General features: G+C 42.5%; 2 protein-coding genes and 1 long non-coding RNA gene across 4 annotated transcripts; 2 read left to right on the forward strand and 1 right to left on the reverse strand.

The window, feature by feature from the left end:
- Positions 1–805: 805 nt before the first annotated feature.
- On the reverse strand, positions 806–3,657 carry LOC107988696 (uncharacterized). Its single transcript, XR_001760183.2, has 3 exons — positions 3,562–3,657; positions 3,101–3,216; positions 806–1,346 (listed from the first exon to the last, which is right to left on the reverse strand). It is a non-coding gene; the product is annotated as an uncharacterized LOC107988696 (long non-coding RNA).
- bet1l (Bet1 golgi vesicular membrane trafficking protein-like) lies at positions 3,562–5,889 on the forward strand. Its single transcript, XM_025056147.1, has 4 exons — positions 3,562–3,642; positions 4,385–4,470; positions 4,590–4,646; positions 4,973–5,889. Exons 1-4 carry the CDS (start codon positions 3,600–3,602, stop codon positions 5,138–5,140), a joined length of 354 nt encoding a protein of 117 aa, XP_024911915.1. The 5' UTR covers positions 3,562–3,599; the 3' UTR covers positions 5,141–5,889.
- Positions 5,890–5,913: 24 nt separating this feature from the next.
- On the forward strand, positions 5,914–14,780 carry deaf1 (DEAF1 transcription factor). Of its 2 annotated transcripts, none has more exons than XM_008311105.3 (13): positions 5,914–6,519; positions 7,235–7,332; positions 7,538–7,664; positions 7,960–8,109; positions 8,190–8,329; positions 8,794–8,859; positions 8,964–9,008; positions 9,434–9,557; positions 9,644–9,787; positions 11,948–12,237; positions 12,332–12,430; positions 12,759–12,848; positions 13,466–14,780. In XM_008311105.3, exons 1-13 carry the CDS (start codon positions 6,000–6,002, stop codon positions 13,565–13,567), a joined length of 1,995 nt encoding a protein of 664 aa, XP_008309327.1. In that variant the 5' UTR covers positions 5,914–5,999; the 3' UTR covers positions 13,568–14,780. The 2 variants fall into 2 exon arrangements, with proteins under 2 accessions (XP_008309327.1, XP_016888236.1); XM_017032747.2 differs by having other exon boundaries at positions 7,999–8,109.
- The last annotated feature ends 273 nt before the right edge of the window (positions 14,781–15,053 follow it).

Raw genomic sequence — 15,053 nt, forward strand, 5'->3', positions numbered from 1 at the left:
TCTCGGAGGAGACGGCAGCCACAGCTGACTGGTTCCACCTCAGTGGAGTTTGAAAACCAGCACCGACTGACTGGGCCCGAGCAGACGCTGAAGGTAACGGAGCCCACCCAGACCCACAGTGACCCCCACAGGCACAGAGAGGTGAAGCAGCGTGAGAGATTTTCCACCGATTTCAAGCTGTTGCTGACATTTTCCTTCTCTTTCTGTCAGCAGGAGACGAGAGGCTGAAGGTGTTTACTTCACCACCGCAAGACGCACAGACTGAATGGATGAATTAATGATGAAGAGGTGAATGTCAAAGGCCAGTGAGGCACACAGTCCTCAAGGGATAATTATTAGGAAAAGAAAATACCATCCAAATATAGGGTATTAAACAGTATCTTTACAGATATACTCACTTATGAGCTGGCGTTATTTAATGTTAATGAGTGATACCATCCAAATATAGGGTATTAAACAGTATCTTTACAGATATACTCACTTATGAGCTGGCGTTATTTAATGTTAATGAGTGAAGAAACTAATAAAAATCTCTGCTTCACATGAACAACAAACCAAAGCCTCAGGTTAAACCCAACCATGAAGTGGGAGATATTTAATATTTGGTGGTAGCTCACCACAAAGGCTCTGGAATTTAAACCAACAACCTTTTTGTCACAAGCCCAATCCTATGATCACCTGTCCTAGATCTCAAACTCCTGGCCCGGGGACCACTTCATGCCCACCGGCATCGCTCTTCTGGCCCCTCACTAGATGTGAATAATTATTTATTTTTTGCTCATCTGGCCCCTCACTAGATGTGAATAATTATTTATTTTTTTGCTTTTTTTTTAACTTGCTCATATTTTTTTTTTATTCAAGGTCTCAAGCAGAACAGGAGTCAACGCTCACTCACGTTAAACTGCAACTGATTCCTCCATGACCTCCACCTCACAGAGGTCAGCACCGTTTCTGACGTTTGTTCAGGGTTGGTTTTAAAAACCCAACTAAAAACACTGTGTGGTACTCCTTGGATTAACATTTGTTTTCCAAAGACGGTGTGTGTGTGTGACTGTGTGTACCTTCCACAGGTGAGGTCCTCAGTCTGGTACAAAGTCCATTCACGTCTCCGTAGGTTTTCTGGACCCTGTTCAGAGCCTCCGGTCCTCGCAGCTCCATGAGTGACCGCAGCTCCTGCAGCGAGCAGCTGAACTCTGACTCGTGGTTGGCCTCATTACGTCGGCCGTGTTTGGCCGTATGGAACGAGTTTCTGGCCATGTCTGGGTCACAGGACACGGGCCTTCAGCACTAACACAGACTCAGTGGTGGGCCTCGGGTACGGATGTGTCCTTACAGCGACTCTGTGACTGCAGAGAGACCAACAAACACAATCATCCGATTATCTCACAGCTCCCTCTGACAATAACAGAACCTGACTCCAAAAACTAGGACGAAGGGACATTCATTCAGTTTGGTGTAATGGCCGGGCCAGTAGGTGGCAGCGTTTTAGTAAGTGAGTATATGAATATACAAAGAATAAATTGGATTTACTCAATGCATAAAACTGTTACATTAACTGACAAAAAAAAACAACAAAACATATAATATCAGTCTTTATAGAACCATTAATTAGTTGTAGGAGGTCATTTTGAAATGTGTTAGTAAATATTTGATAAATACGTGGTTGTATTTACCTAATATTCTTACATTTTTGACAGTGACTAATTGTTTTTTTTTTTTATTTGGCATCTTTAGGTTAGAGTTGTGTGTGTGTGTGTGTAGAGTGTGTGTTCCTCAGATGCTGTGACCTCTGTGCCTTCAACTGTAATCTGTGTCAATCAGTCAGCCCAGCCTTAATCTGAACAGGGAAGAGCAGCCTGCTCAGGGCTGAAGAAAAGAAGAAAAAAAAAAAAGACTCCAAGAGGTGAATAACCTTTACAACCATATCCAGAGTCAAACACACACACATTTACACCACAACACGAAATACAGAATATGGAAGTGCATCTTTTAGTGCAACAAATTTAAAAAACAAAATAACATTTTGTGTTGAATGGATCAACTGTACTGTACTTTACTGTAGTAACTTGTTTTGCAACGTTACTTTACGTAATAACTATTCACTAATGAACTGTTAATACAACAGTACATGCATCATTACTGTGTCTTAAACTCAGGTCAGACATACACACTGGGAGGTTTTTGATCAAAATCTAACTGGACACAAACACTTTTTGACAAACACCCAGAGATAAAGGCTCCACTTACAGTAGCTTCCCCCATCGCCTCCTGTTAGCAGCAGCAGCAGCAGGTATTAGCTCCGGTCCGGTGACTCTGAGCCGCGTTGCACCCACAGCTCCAGAAACAGCCCATTACCCAGACGCAGACTGTACCACCACCTGCCCAAGGACCTTATTTTACCAGCCCAAAAGCAGCCGGTTCTTCGGAAAAATCACTTTGACCTTCAGCGAGCTCAGAGTTCCACTCAGTGCTCGATCGGAGGGAAAAAAACAGCAGCGGCTAAATGATTATCTGAGGAAAGCCTTGGTTAATCTAATTAGACAATCTGTGGCTTCAGTCAGCCCTAGAGAGACTGCTGCTGCTGCTGCTGCTGCTGCTGCTGCTGCTGCTGCTGAGACACTATATACACACAACAGGTCTACACACACACACACAAGCAACAGGTCTACATAGAACAAATAAATACACACCCAGCAGGTCTACACAAGCAAAGCAAGTCAGTCTAGACCAGGCATGGGCAAACTATGGCCCGGGGGCCAGATGCAGCCCGTTTGACTTTATTTATTCAGCCTACCAACCTTATGTTATTGATTTCTATTGTCATTATAATTCTGCCTTTTCCTAGATATATATATGTGTGTATATATATATATTTAAAATTAATAAAAAAAATAATATATATTTTTTCTGATTACAAAGTTGTGGCTAATATGACCCGTCTAGCAGACAGTACAGTTGTTGAGTGCTGTCACCCAGTGGCTGCAAAATTTTAACACACTTAAATCCATCACCAAGCGTTGACAACCAGAAGCTGAATGAATGATGAAAAGACAATTAAATGCACATTTTAAATAATAAAAAAAATCAGATAATTACTTACCCATGTTGGTTTAATCGAATTATTTGTATCCTCCAAGAATGGATTTGTGCATAAAACAACTCCCCAAGATGCCGTCCGTGTCTGTCACCGTCTCTTCTTGTTGTTGTGCTCGGGTCCTAAAAAGCAGCCGTTAAGAGAGGGACGTTACGAGAGGTTTGTGCTCAACAGTAAACAGCAAATAATACTTTGTAATATTCTCATGGTAAGTCGCTTAATTTATCACAATGGCAGATGCCATTTGTTTTATTACAGCTAAAGAGCCCTAAAACAACGAACATAATTATTGCATCGTTTTTATTTACCTCCAAAGAACTTAATAGAAATAATTCAAAGCACAGGAGAAACATCAACATTAGAGCAAAAACATCGAAACTAATTTTGTTTAGTTAAAATATATATAACAGTTTTCTGTAAAGTACAACAGGGTGTAAGAAATATTAATATTACAAAAAATACTGAACTGTATTGCGGACAAATAGGAGATGCGCGTGAACAGCTGATGCATGTGACGTCACTCTTCAACATGGCGGACTGGAACAGAGGTATTTGCTTTCGACACGTATTTAACTGTTAAAGTTTCGCTCACAACAGCGACGGAGCGCGAGCGTTACTGTGTTTAAACGAGTGAACATGTCGTTCGTGCGTTTGGTTTGACTTTATACGTTAAATGGTTGTTTTTTTTTCGTAGCAAGTCGAAGACTTTAGGTCTTTAGATGTTAAGTACGCGGTTCTTTACTGAAAGTGTAACAATGGAACTAAGAATTACTAATTTACCTAATTAAATGTTTAACGGTTGGGTTGTAACGACCACAATTACAAGCTGCGGTTATGGCTAGGGCTCACTAGACGTCGAAGCCTAAGGCTTACTAAACGTCGACGCCATCTTGGTGATGGCAAAAGTGGAATGTAAACGGGAAGTGCAGTTTGAAAAGAATAATCCTGAGAGTGTCACGATTCTACAAGTCATCGATTCTGTTTGATTTGTATTGTAAAGTCAGCTTCCCATATATGAATTTTAACTTTCCTTTTAATCTGGGCTTATTTCAACACATAATCATTAGTCTATTAACTAATTAAAAAAAAGTCTTCCTCCAAGTGAAATATACACAGGAATTTGTAAAAAAAGTCTTCTTCCAAGTGAAATACTGTATACACAGGAATTTGACCCATTAGTCTGGGCAAAAAGCAGCATACTGTAGCATAAGGGCAGCACAGGTTTACCTCAGTCAGTCTTAAGGTTTAATATTTATCCCACACATACTGTACATGTTGGTTTGTTTCCAGGTCACGGCTCAGTGGACGATGTGCTTGATTCTGAAAATAAGCGACTGGCTGAAAACCTGGCCACAAAAGTCTCCAGACTGAAGTCGGTAAGGAACAAAACACTCACCTCTCTTCAGGAACCACTTCATATAAACAGTATTTCTAGTAGTTTTGTTTACTACATTCTGTTAAAATAATTGCCCTCCCTGTCACTGTGTTCTGACAGTTGGCGTACGACATTGACAGAGAGGCTGAGGATCAGAATGACTACCTGGATCACATGGTGAGTCATTTCAAGATTAGCATTTTGTATTTTCATGGACCTAAAAGATATACATCAATTTACTCCTTACTTTTTATATGTAGTTGAAATCTGAGCTTTTTTTTTTTGCAGAAGGTTGTGTTTTTGTAGTGTGAAGATGCAATTACAGACACAATTAGTTCCTCCATTTTTACTGATCCCGATCTCATTATTCACTAATTCTTGGACTTAATTCGGGTCATGCGTTTCAAGAAGCTAAGGAGATAAATAACTAAAACTTACGTAGGATGAAATTTGAATACAAAGATAAATATATGACATAAATCTCTGGTCCTTTACCCTATCAGGATTCCAACTTCCTGAGTGCCACTGGTCTGTTGAGTGGCAGCGTGAAGCGTTTCTCCACGCTGGTCCGCTCCAGCAGGGACAATCGTCGCATCCTCTGCTACGTGTCTGTGGGCCTGGTGGTGGTCTTCTTCCTGCTCTACTACCTGGTCTCCAGGATTCAACGCTGACAACTGTCCAAATCAGCCAAAAACTTTGTCAACCCTGTGGTTTCCTGCACAGGACAAGACTTTAGAATCTACCTGAAGCCAACGAGAGAAAGGATTGTTGTTTTTGAAGTGGTGGTTGATCACTGACATTAGTCATACCATAATGGTGGATTAGCTTCAACGGAAAAAGAAGGATGTGAACGGAGTCCAGGATTTTCCATCAAACACTGAAATGGAGATATGGGAGTTTTAACTTTAATGTAAACATACGAAGGTGGAGTGGGTTTTTCAGAACAGGTTTTGCTGCTGTTTATCTTAGCAGTGTTACAGTGTCACAGTTTAAACCTTCAAAACATTCCTAATTTAACTTTGAATGAGTCGACAGCCACAAAAAAGTTTAACAAACCTGTTTTTGATTTCACTGTATAATTTAACTATGGGCACGTAGTTTTTTAAAATGATTTTTAAGGGTCTCAGTATCAGTACATGCTACATATTATTTATTGAAGGGTCAGTGTCTCATTTTTTGTGCTGTGTAGAACAAGGATACAACAGGTGATGGTTTAAAACAAGAACAGCTAATGAGTGTGTGTTTGTTAGTTAACATGAAATGTTGGGAGTTATCCTTCCTTATGGTTTACACAAAAATATTTTGATTACAATTATTTTATTTTTATACCTTATTTAGTCGGCCAGAGAATATTTACATTCTTAAAACTAATCAGCCAAAATAATCATAAATACATATTCAATAAAAAATTACCTTTAAATTAACTTTTTGGTGATTTTGATTTCTTTTTTTACTTTTGTATAAAAATGTATATTTGGCAATTAAAAAAAAAAAGTTTTAAAATTGTGAAACTTTCAGCAGTGTCTAAGAATGAGCTCGCCACATCACCTTCATATAAATCCATTGTCGGCCACTGTGTGTCGCTTCGTGCTTTTCCGGCAGTATTCGGCGGATTGCTTTTCGAAACAAACATTTGGACGCCCCTCCTATCGTCGCCTGAGCTCTCTCGGATATTTGTGCTTCGCCTGCAAAAGTCGGGAGAAAAACGACTTAGTTCAATATCATCAACCACTTCTGGAACTTGGAGCGGATCGAGGGTTCGTGTCAGGCTCGGCTGAAGTCGGAGCCCAAGCTTTGCGTCTTGTTCGCCGCTCGGCCACGTTCGGCTCTTGTCGTTCAGTCCACGGAAGAATGGACGAAGCGGACTCGGCCACGAAGGCGCTCGGGTTGGATGAACCGCCCATCGTCGAGCCCTCGGTTGACGGAGTGGGCTCGGATACCGAGTCGGAGGCCGAAGTTGCCTCAATGGCCGTGATGGCGGAACCGGGGAACATCGACATAGGAGCCGAGTCCCTGCCGAACCCTGACGAGGCCGAGGCGGCGTTCGCTGGTAAGGCGGGCTTTAGCAGTAGCTGCGGGAGGAGGCCGCTGCTGCGCAGATGGCGCTAAAATGCAAAATGCTGCATATGCGTGTGTTGTTGTGTGAGCTTCAGCGTATTAACCAGAATTTAGTTTTAACTCCTCAAACTCAGAACACGTAAACGTCACACGAATAACATCTCAGTATCGAATAACGTAAGGTGTCCACGCACGTAATGTTTTTTTTTAACATGTAAGACAAGTAGAGGCAATATAAAATATAAAATATCAGTCCCTGAAGCTTATCAACTGTAATGTTAGCCATAAATTAAATTAAATTAAAAGTAAACTGGCTTTAAATGAACCAAATCGTAATAAAAGTAATTCCAAAATTAACTTTGAAGCAGCTAATACCTATGCCTTCACTAATAATAATAATACTGTATTCTGCCTTGTCAAAAACTTTCAAAATAAAAGTTTGTGAAAAACTAGTTAAACATTTTTCATAGACTAACATTTTTTTACATACCTGTGCACATTTTCTGAGAGCCTATATCATTTAACTCAATTTAGTTAAGAGAATATTAAGTACAATTTTACCTGAGATTAACGTATGCACAGCACAGAGTGAGTTTTTTCAGACTGAAGTTAATGTTACTGTAAGACGGCTGTTGTGATTGGAGCAGGGCTTTTACAGACACAAAGATCTGAACTAAGGTCTTATCGTTTCCTTTATTGTTTGTCAGAGGTGACGGCTGTTACGGTGAGGGACGTCCAGGCCACAGATGACAACGTTTTTACCACCACGGTGACCGCACCTGGAGGCCTCCCTGAACATGTGCTGGTAGATTAACACACACATACATACATACAAGGTCTATGCTGACTTATATTTACGTAGAGACACAAACTACTGCACAAACAATTGTACAAAACGTCATGTTAAACGTTCTGCAACTCACAAAGACGGGTTTGCTTTTTCTTTACTTACAGTATGTTAAACGTTCTGCACCTCACAAAGACGGGTTTGCTTTTTCTTTTTCCTTCAGAGCGGGAGGACGACCCTCCAGCTGGGTGAAAGCCTCAGTACCCAGAAGGCCACTCTGATTGTGGTTCATACTGATGGCAGCATCGTAGAAGCGACTGGTCTCAAGTCTACCAACGCCATGGCAACAGGTGTGTGTGTGTGGCATCTGTGGAAATTGTTGTTGTGACACAGCACACAATCAAATGTGACACACAGCACACAATCAAATGTGACTTCGGCTTTTAACACATCACCACAGTCAGCAGGGGGCAGCACAGTGCCATACTCAGAGCACCTCAGTGGTAACTTGACTGCTGGTGGACTCGAACCTCAAACCCCCCCAACTTCCAGTTTGATTTGAACCACATTAAAAACAACTGCAAACACAAAAATCTCGGCGCAGCCGCAGACATCACTCCCTGAGACAGACTCGTGTTTTATTAGGTCCACAAACCACACCAACTTCACTGACTCCTCCTCCAGACAAAGACTCGTGCTCCAAGTACAACTGGGACCCGTCGGTGTACAACAACGAGCTGCCGGTCCGCTGCAGGAACACCAGTGGAGTTCTCTACAAGAACCGACTGGGCTCGGGTGAGTCACACACCTTTAACCTTCTGGTCCTGACCGGTAGCTGCACCTCCGTTATTAACGTCGGCCTGGATTCTGTTCAGGGGGCAAAGGTCGGTGCATCAAACACAACCAGCAGTGGTTCACACCGACGGAGTTTGAAGGATTGGCGGGAAGAGCCAGCAGCAAAGACTGGAAGCGGAGTATCAGATACGCCGGCAGACCTCTGCTCTGCCTGATACAGGTGACACTACTGCTACTACTACTACTACTACTACTGCAGTACTGTTTACTGACTGTTACCTCAGTACGTACTCAACAATAAAGTAGTCTTGTAGGAACAACTGAGACAGAACATAAGGAAGTACTCAAACAAAACCACTGGTCACTGCTGTGTGAGGCAACTGTTGCACAAAGAGCTGAAATGCTGAGTCAAAGTTATGTGTTGAAGAGTAGAACTGGCAAAGACTGTTGGGGTGCAGTACATGTCATAATAAAAAGAACCACTTGGTGGTGCTGAGAAACCATAAACCATAAACCCCCTCCCCACAACAATAGGTTCTTTTATTGCTGGTCTGCAAATACTGCACGTTGACGTCAGCGGAAGGTTTTCTTTTATTAAAACTAGTTTTAGGTGAATTCATTTTCCTGTTCATCTCTGTATATGTGTGTGTGTGTGTGTGTGTGTGTGTGTGTGTGTGTGTCCAGGAGCGAATCCTGGTCCCCCACGCCGCCTCCTGCACTTGCGGCGCCTGCTGTGACGACCTCACCGCTGTGAGTAATTTTAGATTTACAAACAGAAAATGTTATAACATTTATCCTTCTCCAAATAAGATGAGATTAAAGACGTCACCGTGTTTGTTTACCTCCTTCATCAGTGTCCCAGAGAGGGAGACTGTCTGACAACAGAGAGCAACTCTATGGTAAATGGTTGTTTTTTTAATCTCTTTCTCTTGTAACATTTAATCTATATCTGGATGTGAGATTTGATGATAATTTCTGCTGACGCTGCCGTCTGATCAACAACATAAAAACCTGTCCCTGGTGGACGTTGTATGATCTATAAACAACACCGCGGTGGAGACAACGTCAGGTCTTATTTTTAACCTTTCCACATCACTTTTGTCATCACGTCATTTTAGACGAGTGTTTGTTTGTCGTGATGATAACTTACTATAAACAGGAGACAAATCAGTTGAGTTCTCTGTCATCTATATTTAAGAACAAGACAGACGTTGTCCAGAAATATATATATAAATGATCATCACTGCCATCTACATTTTATAAATAAAAAAAACCCCAGAAATAATCAAATAAATGTTTTTGACTGTTTCATCTTTTTTTTCAGACCGGCCCAGTCCGACTCTTCGTCCCGTACAAGAGACGGAAAAAGGACACAGAGCCGCCCATGAGTCCTCCCAAAAAAGAACTTCCTGTCTCTAAAAGCATCACGCTGCCTCCTGGAACCACCTGTACGTCAGCTGACCTCCATCAAGTGCTCCTTAAAGACAGCCGTGGGCATTTAAACTTTAAACACCTCTGTTTTGTCCTCCAACAGTCACTGTCTCTCCGTCAGGACAGTTCTCCAACCCCGGCACTCTGACCTTTGACCGCAGCCCGGCCACCGATGCCACCGCAGCCGCCGCCGCTGCCATCATGTCTGACGGCTCGGCGCAGAGCGAAGTTTTCGCCAGCACGGCAGGTAGAGTCCACCACTGACATCATTTATCATGTGTCACCGTCACTGACCCAGACCACTGACCCGGACCACTGACCATCATCTGTCCAACACACACACATGGAGTCACATGACGACCAGCGGCTAAAAATGGGAAAAAACGGAGTCACGTGACGACCAGCGGCTAAAAATGGGAAAACAATTTCAAGTACATGTCATCAAATAATTATAAGATTGCATTCATTCACACACAAAAAATAATGTGGCTTGTTGCATTATTGCCACCTACTGGTGAATATTGCCAACTAGTCACAGCCCACAGACACTTTTAAAGAAAAGAAGAAAAATGAAAATACAGCTAGAGGGCAGCACTGGTGCATGTTAATGCAGTAGCATGTACATGTTCCAGTGTTGTCTTTATGTTTCTGTGGTCATGTGACCTTTGTCTTCTAGAAAATTCTTGTGCAGTCCAACAATTCCAACAATTGGGTCAAATGCTCTCTTATTGGCTGAACTCTTTGATTTTCCTACTTAATCATCTGTGGAGCGGTTTCCCACACTCCGCAGCAGTCGATCCATCATCGTATCTATCAGACTCTCTGATTGGCTGTCACGCTGTTGTAATGAGCTCCCCAGAGAGGACGACTTCTGTGGATGAATAGCCACCACCACTCATCGTCCTGATTTTCAGTAACCCATAATAACCTCCTCCTCTACCGACCAATCAGAAGTTGTTCCTCTTCTCCCCTCTGCTGGTTTCATTGAAGAAAGTAAACTGGATCAAGATGAGTTTTAGAAATATTTTTAGCCAAAAAAAAAAAAACCCTGATCCTGAGTTTCTACTTTTCTGTGAACGTTCTAAGCCAGAAAAAAAAAACAAAAACGTGTAAGGTGTCGGTTCTGAAAACAGTTCAAGAGGCAGCCGAGTCCTATCCTCTACGTGTTTGATGAAAAACTTTATCCACGACAGCGTGTTTCTGTCACAGCGTGCGCTGAGGTGAAAAGTATTTCAGGAAAAAAATCCTCTGATGAACCTACTGTAAAACTCTGGCAGCGTCTGCTCAAAAATATAATTCATTGGTATACGAAAATACTACATCCTGCGTATTTAATAACAGCTGGCCGATATTACGGTGATGGTCTGATAGTTTAAATTTACTAAGACTGTACTCCCGTTCAGTTGAAGACAACACTGATATACTGTCAGGAATTGAAGAAAGACACTCGCAAAGATTTTCTTCAACAGCTCTGATTATTTTTTTTTTTTGGTTTTACATAGCCATCGGCTGCCACCTAGAGGAAGAGGATTTAATTGTTCTGCCTTTCATGCTTTGACGAGCAAAGAAAAATTATATGCAATAAATTAATTAAACAGTTTTCAGCCCAATTGATGATCTCTCACGACACACTAGCGGGCCACGGCACACGGGTTGGGAATCACCGGTCCAAGAAAAATTGTTTTAAAATATAAAACGCACCAACAACATCTGGTGTGTGAGGTCTGTGTGTGACACGTAGAGTCGTCACCGTGTGACTGGAGGTCATTCAGGTTAGCATTAGCATTTTACCTGCTGCTGCTCAGAGACCAGGTATGGAAATCACGCTTCCTGCTGTGTCTCCCTTTTTCTATTGATATGCTGCGAAATGACGTAAGCAAACGTAGAACACACACACACACCGTACACACACACACACACACCTTTCCCCTGGACGTGTCAGATCACAGTGCTTCACAGATGGATGTCCACTTATTTTTGGACGATTCTCTGAGGAACTGTGAGCTGCCAGCTACTCTGCTGCCACAGGGAGAATTTCACAGACATTCGTTTGTGAAAGTAGGTCAGTGGTGATACACTGACCTGGATCTGCTCAGACGACAGACCTGCTGTATACATACAGTACGTACACCGTCAGGGCTGCAGGTACTGACGCTGAGGGACTGAAAAATACTGGGCGTCCAAGAAAAAAAAACAGTTCCAAGAAGGAGGAGTGAAGGTTTTTTTCTTTTTCCTTCAGAAGGACATTTTAAAAATGCTGAACTCTGGGAAAATATGATCACATTTTATGGTCATTGTTATCATAAAAAAATGACATTCTCTAATTTAAACTGAACACAAATTAAAAACAGATTTCAGACCGTTTACCCCTGGTGTCTAATGATATTTTTCATGTGGTGTTTTGCAGTGTTGACGGCGTTACCGGCTCTGGCTGTGGCTCCTCAGCCCATTCAGGCCAAAATGGCGGTGACCACAGCGGGGTCTCCGTCAGCCGGGCTGGTGACTGGGCTGGACGTGGGCGCGGTGGGCGGCGTGGGGCCGGCAGTGAACGAGAGTCAGAAGAACACCTGGTTCTACCTGGAGGACGTGGCCAACACTCTGCTGAGCAACGTGCAGCAGCTGAAGACCCTGATAGAGCAGGCCAAGAACTCTGCAGGAGACACGGCAGGGTTCAGAGGTCAGGGAGGCAGGAAGGAGGTCAGGACGTTTACTCACCCACACACACATTAGGGAAATCAGTCAGAAGATTTTTTTGTTTTTTTTCAGATTTCTAACCGTGTTTGTTGTGCAGTTTGGTTTCAGTCCGTCGTTCCAGAGTCAGATTTCCTTTCAGCAGCAGGACGGCTCTGAGGCCAAGAGGAGTTCTGACCTGACGGAGATCATCATCAACGTAAGACTACACACACACACACACGCACACACCTGCGATGCCTTCACTGTCCTGTAATAATGTTGGAATGGAACATACTACTGCCCTGAAGTTTTTTTTTAAACACTAATTCACACAAAACACATCTTCTTATTGAACAGAGTCAATAAAAACACAGATCAGAGTGGTTTGACTACTGTGGCAAAAATAAAGAAATTAAATTCAAGTGCCTCGCTGCACTCCCCCTGTGACACCTGTAGGGGGCCTGCTACCCTGTTTGGCAACCACCGCCTTACCCTTACTGTACCCCAACAGAGATTTTAACCTTTTTTTCTTCTTGTTTTTGCAGCAAATGTGTGTGAACTGTGGTCGAGTGGCAATGAATGAGTGTACAGGCTGCCACAAAGTCAACTACTGCTCCACCTTCTGTCAGAGGAAGGTAAGGCATCCAGGAGGGTCAACACATACTTTACATCTTTAATCAGGCGTCATCATGAGACATAGCAGTGGTGAAGATGATAAAACACAGAGGCAGTAGCCACGAGACGTTTAATGAACCTCGTACTGCGTCCCATAATGATGAATGGATTTTTTTTTTTAAATCCCACCCCCTGGGGTTAAAACTAACCATCCTCCAATCACAAGCCTGGTTCTTAAACCTCTGGGCCATAAACTCAGCAGAAACTTTTGCTCCAATTGAGCCTCAGATTCAGAACCGTGGCGTCTCACCAGCGTTCTGTGACATGTGCTAACAGAATTAGCCACCAGAACGTCACATGACTCAAGTCGTGAGAACACGGGAAGTAAAGACACGTGTGTAAAAAAAAAAAAAAAAAAAAAAAAAAAAAAGTCCTACCTCCATTATAATGAAGCTGGGTAGATGTTCTGAAGGTTCTCCTGCCGAGGGAACCAGCTGCTCCTCCAGCTGCTCCTCCTCCTCCTGCTGCTGCTTCATTTATTTATTTATTTCCTAACACTTTAAAGCCGTTCATATTAAACCGTCTGACGTTAATAAACTCACTCTGAACCACAGACCACTTGGTTTTCTCTCTGCAGGACTGGAAGGATCATCAGCACACCTGCTGTCAGTCAGCAGGGGGCATGGCCATGCAGGACGAGGAGCCAATCACAGCCATCGATATGGACAAAGTCAAATGAAGACGACGAGGCTAAAAAAAAAGAAAAATCAGACAGTCGGTATTACAGAAGAAGACGTTTGAAGAACTGCACGTGTCAAGAATGTTTTTTATACTACAGTATTTTTTTAATATATTTAAGTTATTTCTCATGTTTCCTCGGACAAGGATCAGGAGGAGCACAGCTGATTGGTCCGTTTGGCGTTAAAACTGACCAAGTTAAACATGTTTTAGTGTTGGGTTTTTTTCAGGCTCTGGTTATGAAGTGGACTTTTTGATACTGAAGGAAGTTGTATAAAAAAAAAACCTGTTTCCTCGGAGCTCCCCTCTGATTGGTCAGAGCCTCTCTCTTTGTTGTGACACAACAGAAATGTAAATATTCTCAGTGACAGTAGTGAAACGTTGGATGCACCAACTTTGTGGAACTGCTGAGCAATAAACCATAACAACTGAAACAAAACACCCTGAAGTTTTCAATTTAGTTTGAATCAGAAAACAGAATAAAACATGTTTTTGTTTTCACTATAAAAATCTCCATTTTTGTCTAGACAAGACAAATGATCTGACCGTTTCTCCACTGACCCCTCGGGGGGCGGGGGGACATGGAACATCGATATTCACCAGATCGTCCCAGAGACTTCATCATGTACTTGATTTTGGGAGTTTGTACAGACACATCATGACATTTCTGTGCAGAAATTCTGTGCATTTATCTCCTGGTTTGGTGCTGCAGGGCCTCAGTCTGTAACTCTTGTCTGTTGTCTGTCTCCAAGTTGTTCCGTTTGATTCATATCTGGTCAATATCCTGTCTGGAAACGGGGCCTCGTTTTACACATCAACAAACTGGAACAACGTCTGTCTGCGTGTAAAAAAACAGAGACTCTAGCTCCCCCTGCAGTCCTTCTCTGTTCTGATCCAGACGGATGTTCTGAGGTTTGATTTAACTGAGGTGAGGAGAAGAACATCCAGATGTTCCTGCGCTCTGAGTCTGAGTCCCCGGATTACATTTTTCATTTAGAGGTAGCATAAACGTTTGTCTGAAGAAGAACTGGATTAGATAACGTCCGAGGACACAAACACTGGACTTCAAGGGTCAGAGGAAGCTAAAGACAAACAACCAGAGGACGAAGTTACAGGAAACTAAACATGTTGACTAATGACCGGAGATACAAGAGAGCAGCGCCGGGAAACATGTGAGGCCACGAACAGCAGGCACAGGACAGAGGTCTGTGAAATAAACATCAATATGTCATCAGGAAAACCCCCACAGCACACCACCTCACAAAAATCTGACAAAAAGTCTACGTAACGAAGTATAACATAAGTATAAATGAGTTTAAATTGACTAAAAATGAACTCCTGTTTAGTTGAAGACAACGCTGATAAACTGGCAAGAATTGAAGAAAGACACAAAGACTTTTTTCAACAGCTCTAATTATTTTTTTCTTTAGTTTTAATAGCCATCTGCTGCCACCTAGTGGAAGAGGATTTAATTGCTCTGCCTGTCT

This window comes from Cynoglossus semilaevis, chromosome 6 (genome assembly GCF_000523025.1).
Source record: "Cynoglossus semilaevis isolate Cse_v1.0 chromosome 6, Cse_v1.0, whole genome shotgun sequence".
NCBI lineage: Eukaryota > Metazoa > Chordata > Actinopteri > Pleuronectiformes > Cynoglossidae > Cynoglossus > Cynoglossus semilaevis.

Coding starts and splice junctions, on each gene's coding strand:
- bet1l (XM_025056147.1), top strand. CDS start 3,600: ATGCATGTGACGTCACTCTTCAACATGGCGGACTGGAACAGAG. Junction 3,643..4,384: donor CATGGCGGACTGGAACAGAG/GTATTTGCTTTC, acceptor GTTTGTTTCCAG/GTCACGGCTCAGTGGACGAT. Junction 4,471..4,589: donor AAGTCTCCAGACTGAAGTCG/GTAAGGAACAAA, acceptor GTGTTCTGACAG/TTGGCGTACGACATTGACAG.
- deaf1 (XM_008311105.3), top strand. CDS start 6,000: ATGAGCTCGCCACATCACCTTCATATAAATCCATTGTCGGCCACTGTG. Junction 8,330..8,793: donor CTCTGCTCTGCCTGATACAG/GTGACACTACTG, acceptor GTGTGTGTCCAG/GAGCGAATCCTGGTCCCCCA. Junction 9,558..9,643: donor GCTGCCTCCTGGAACCACCT/GTACGTCAGCTG, acceptor GTCCTCCAACAG/TCACTGTCTCTCCGTCAGGA.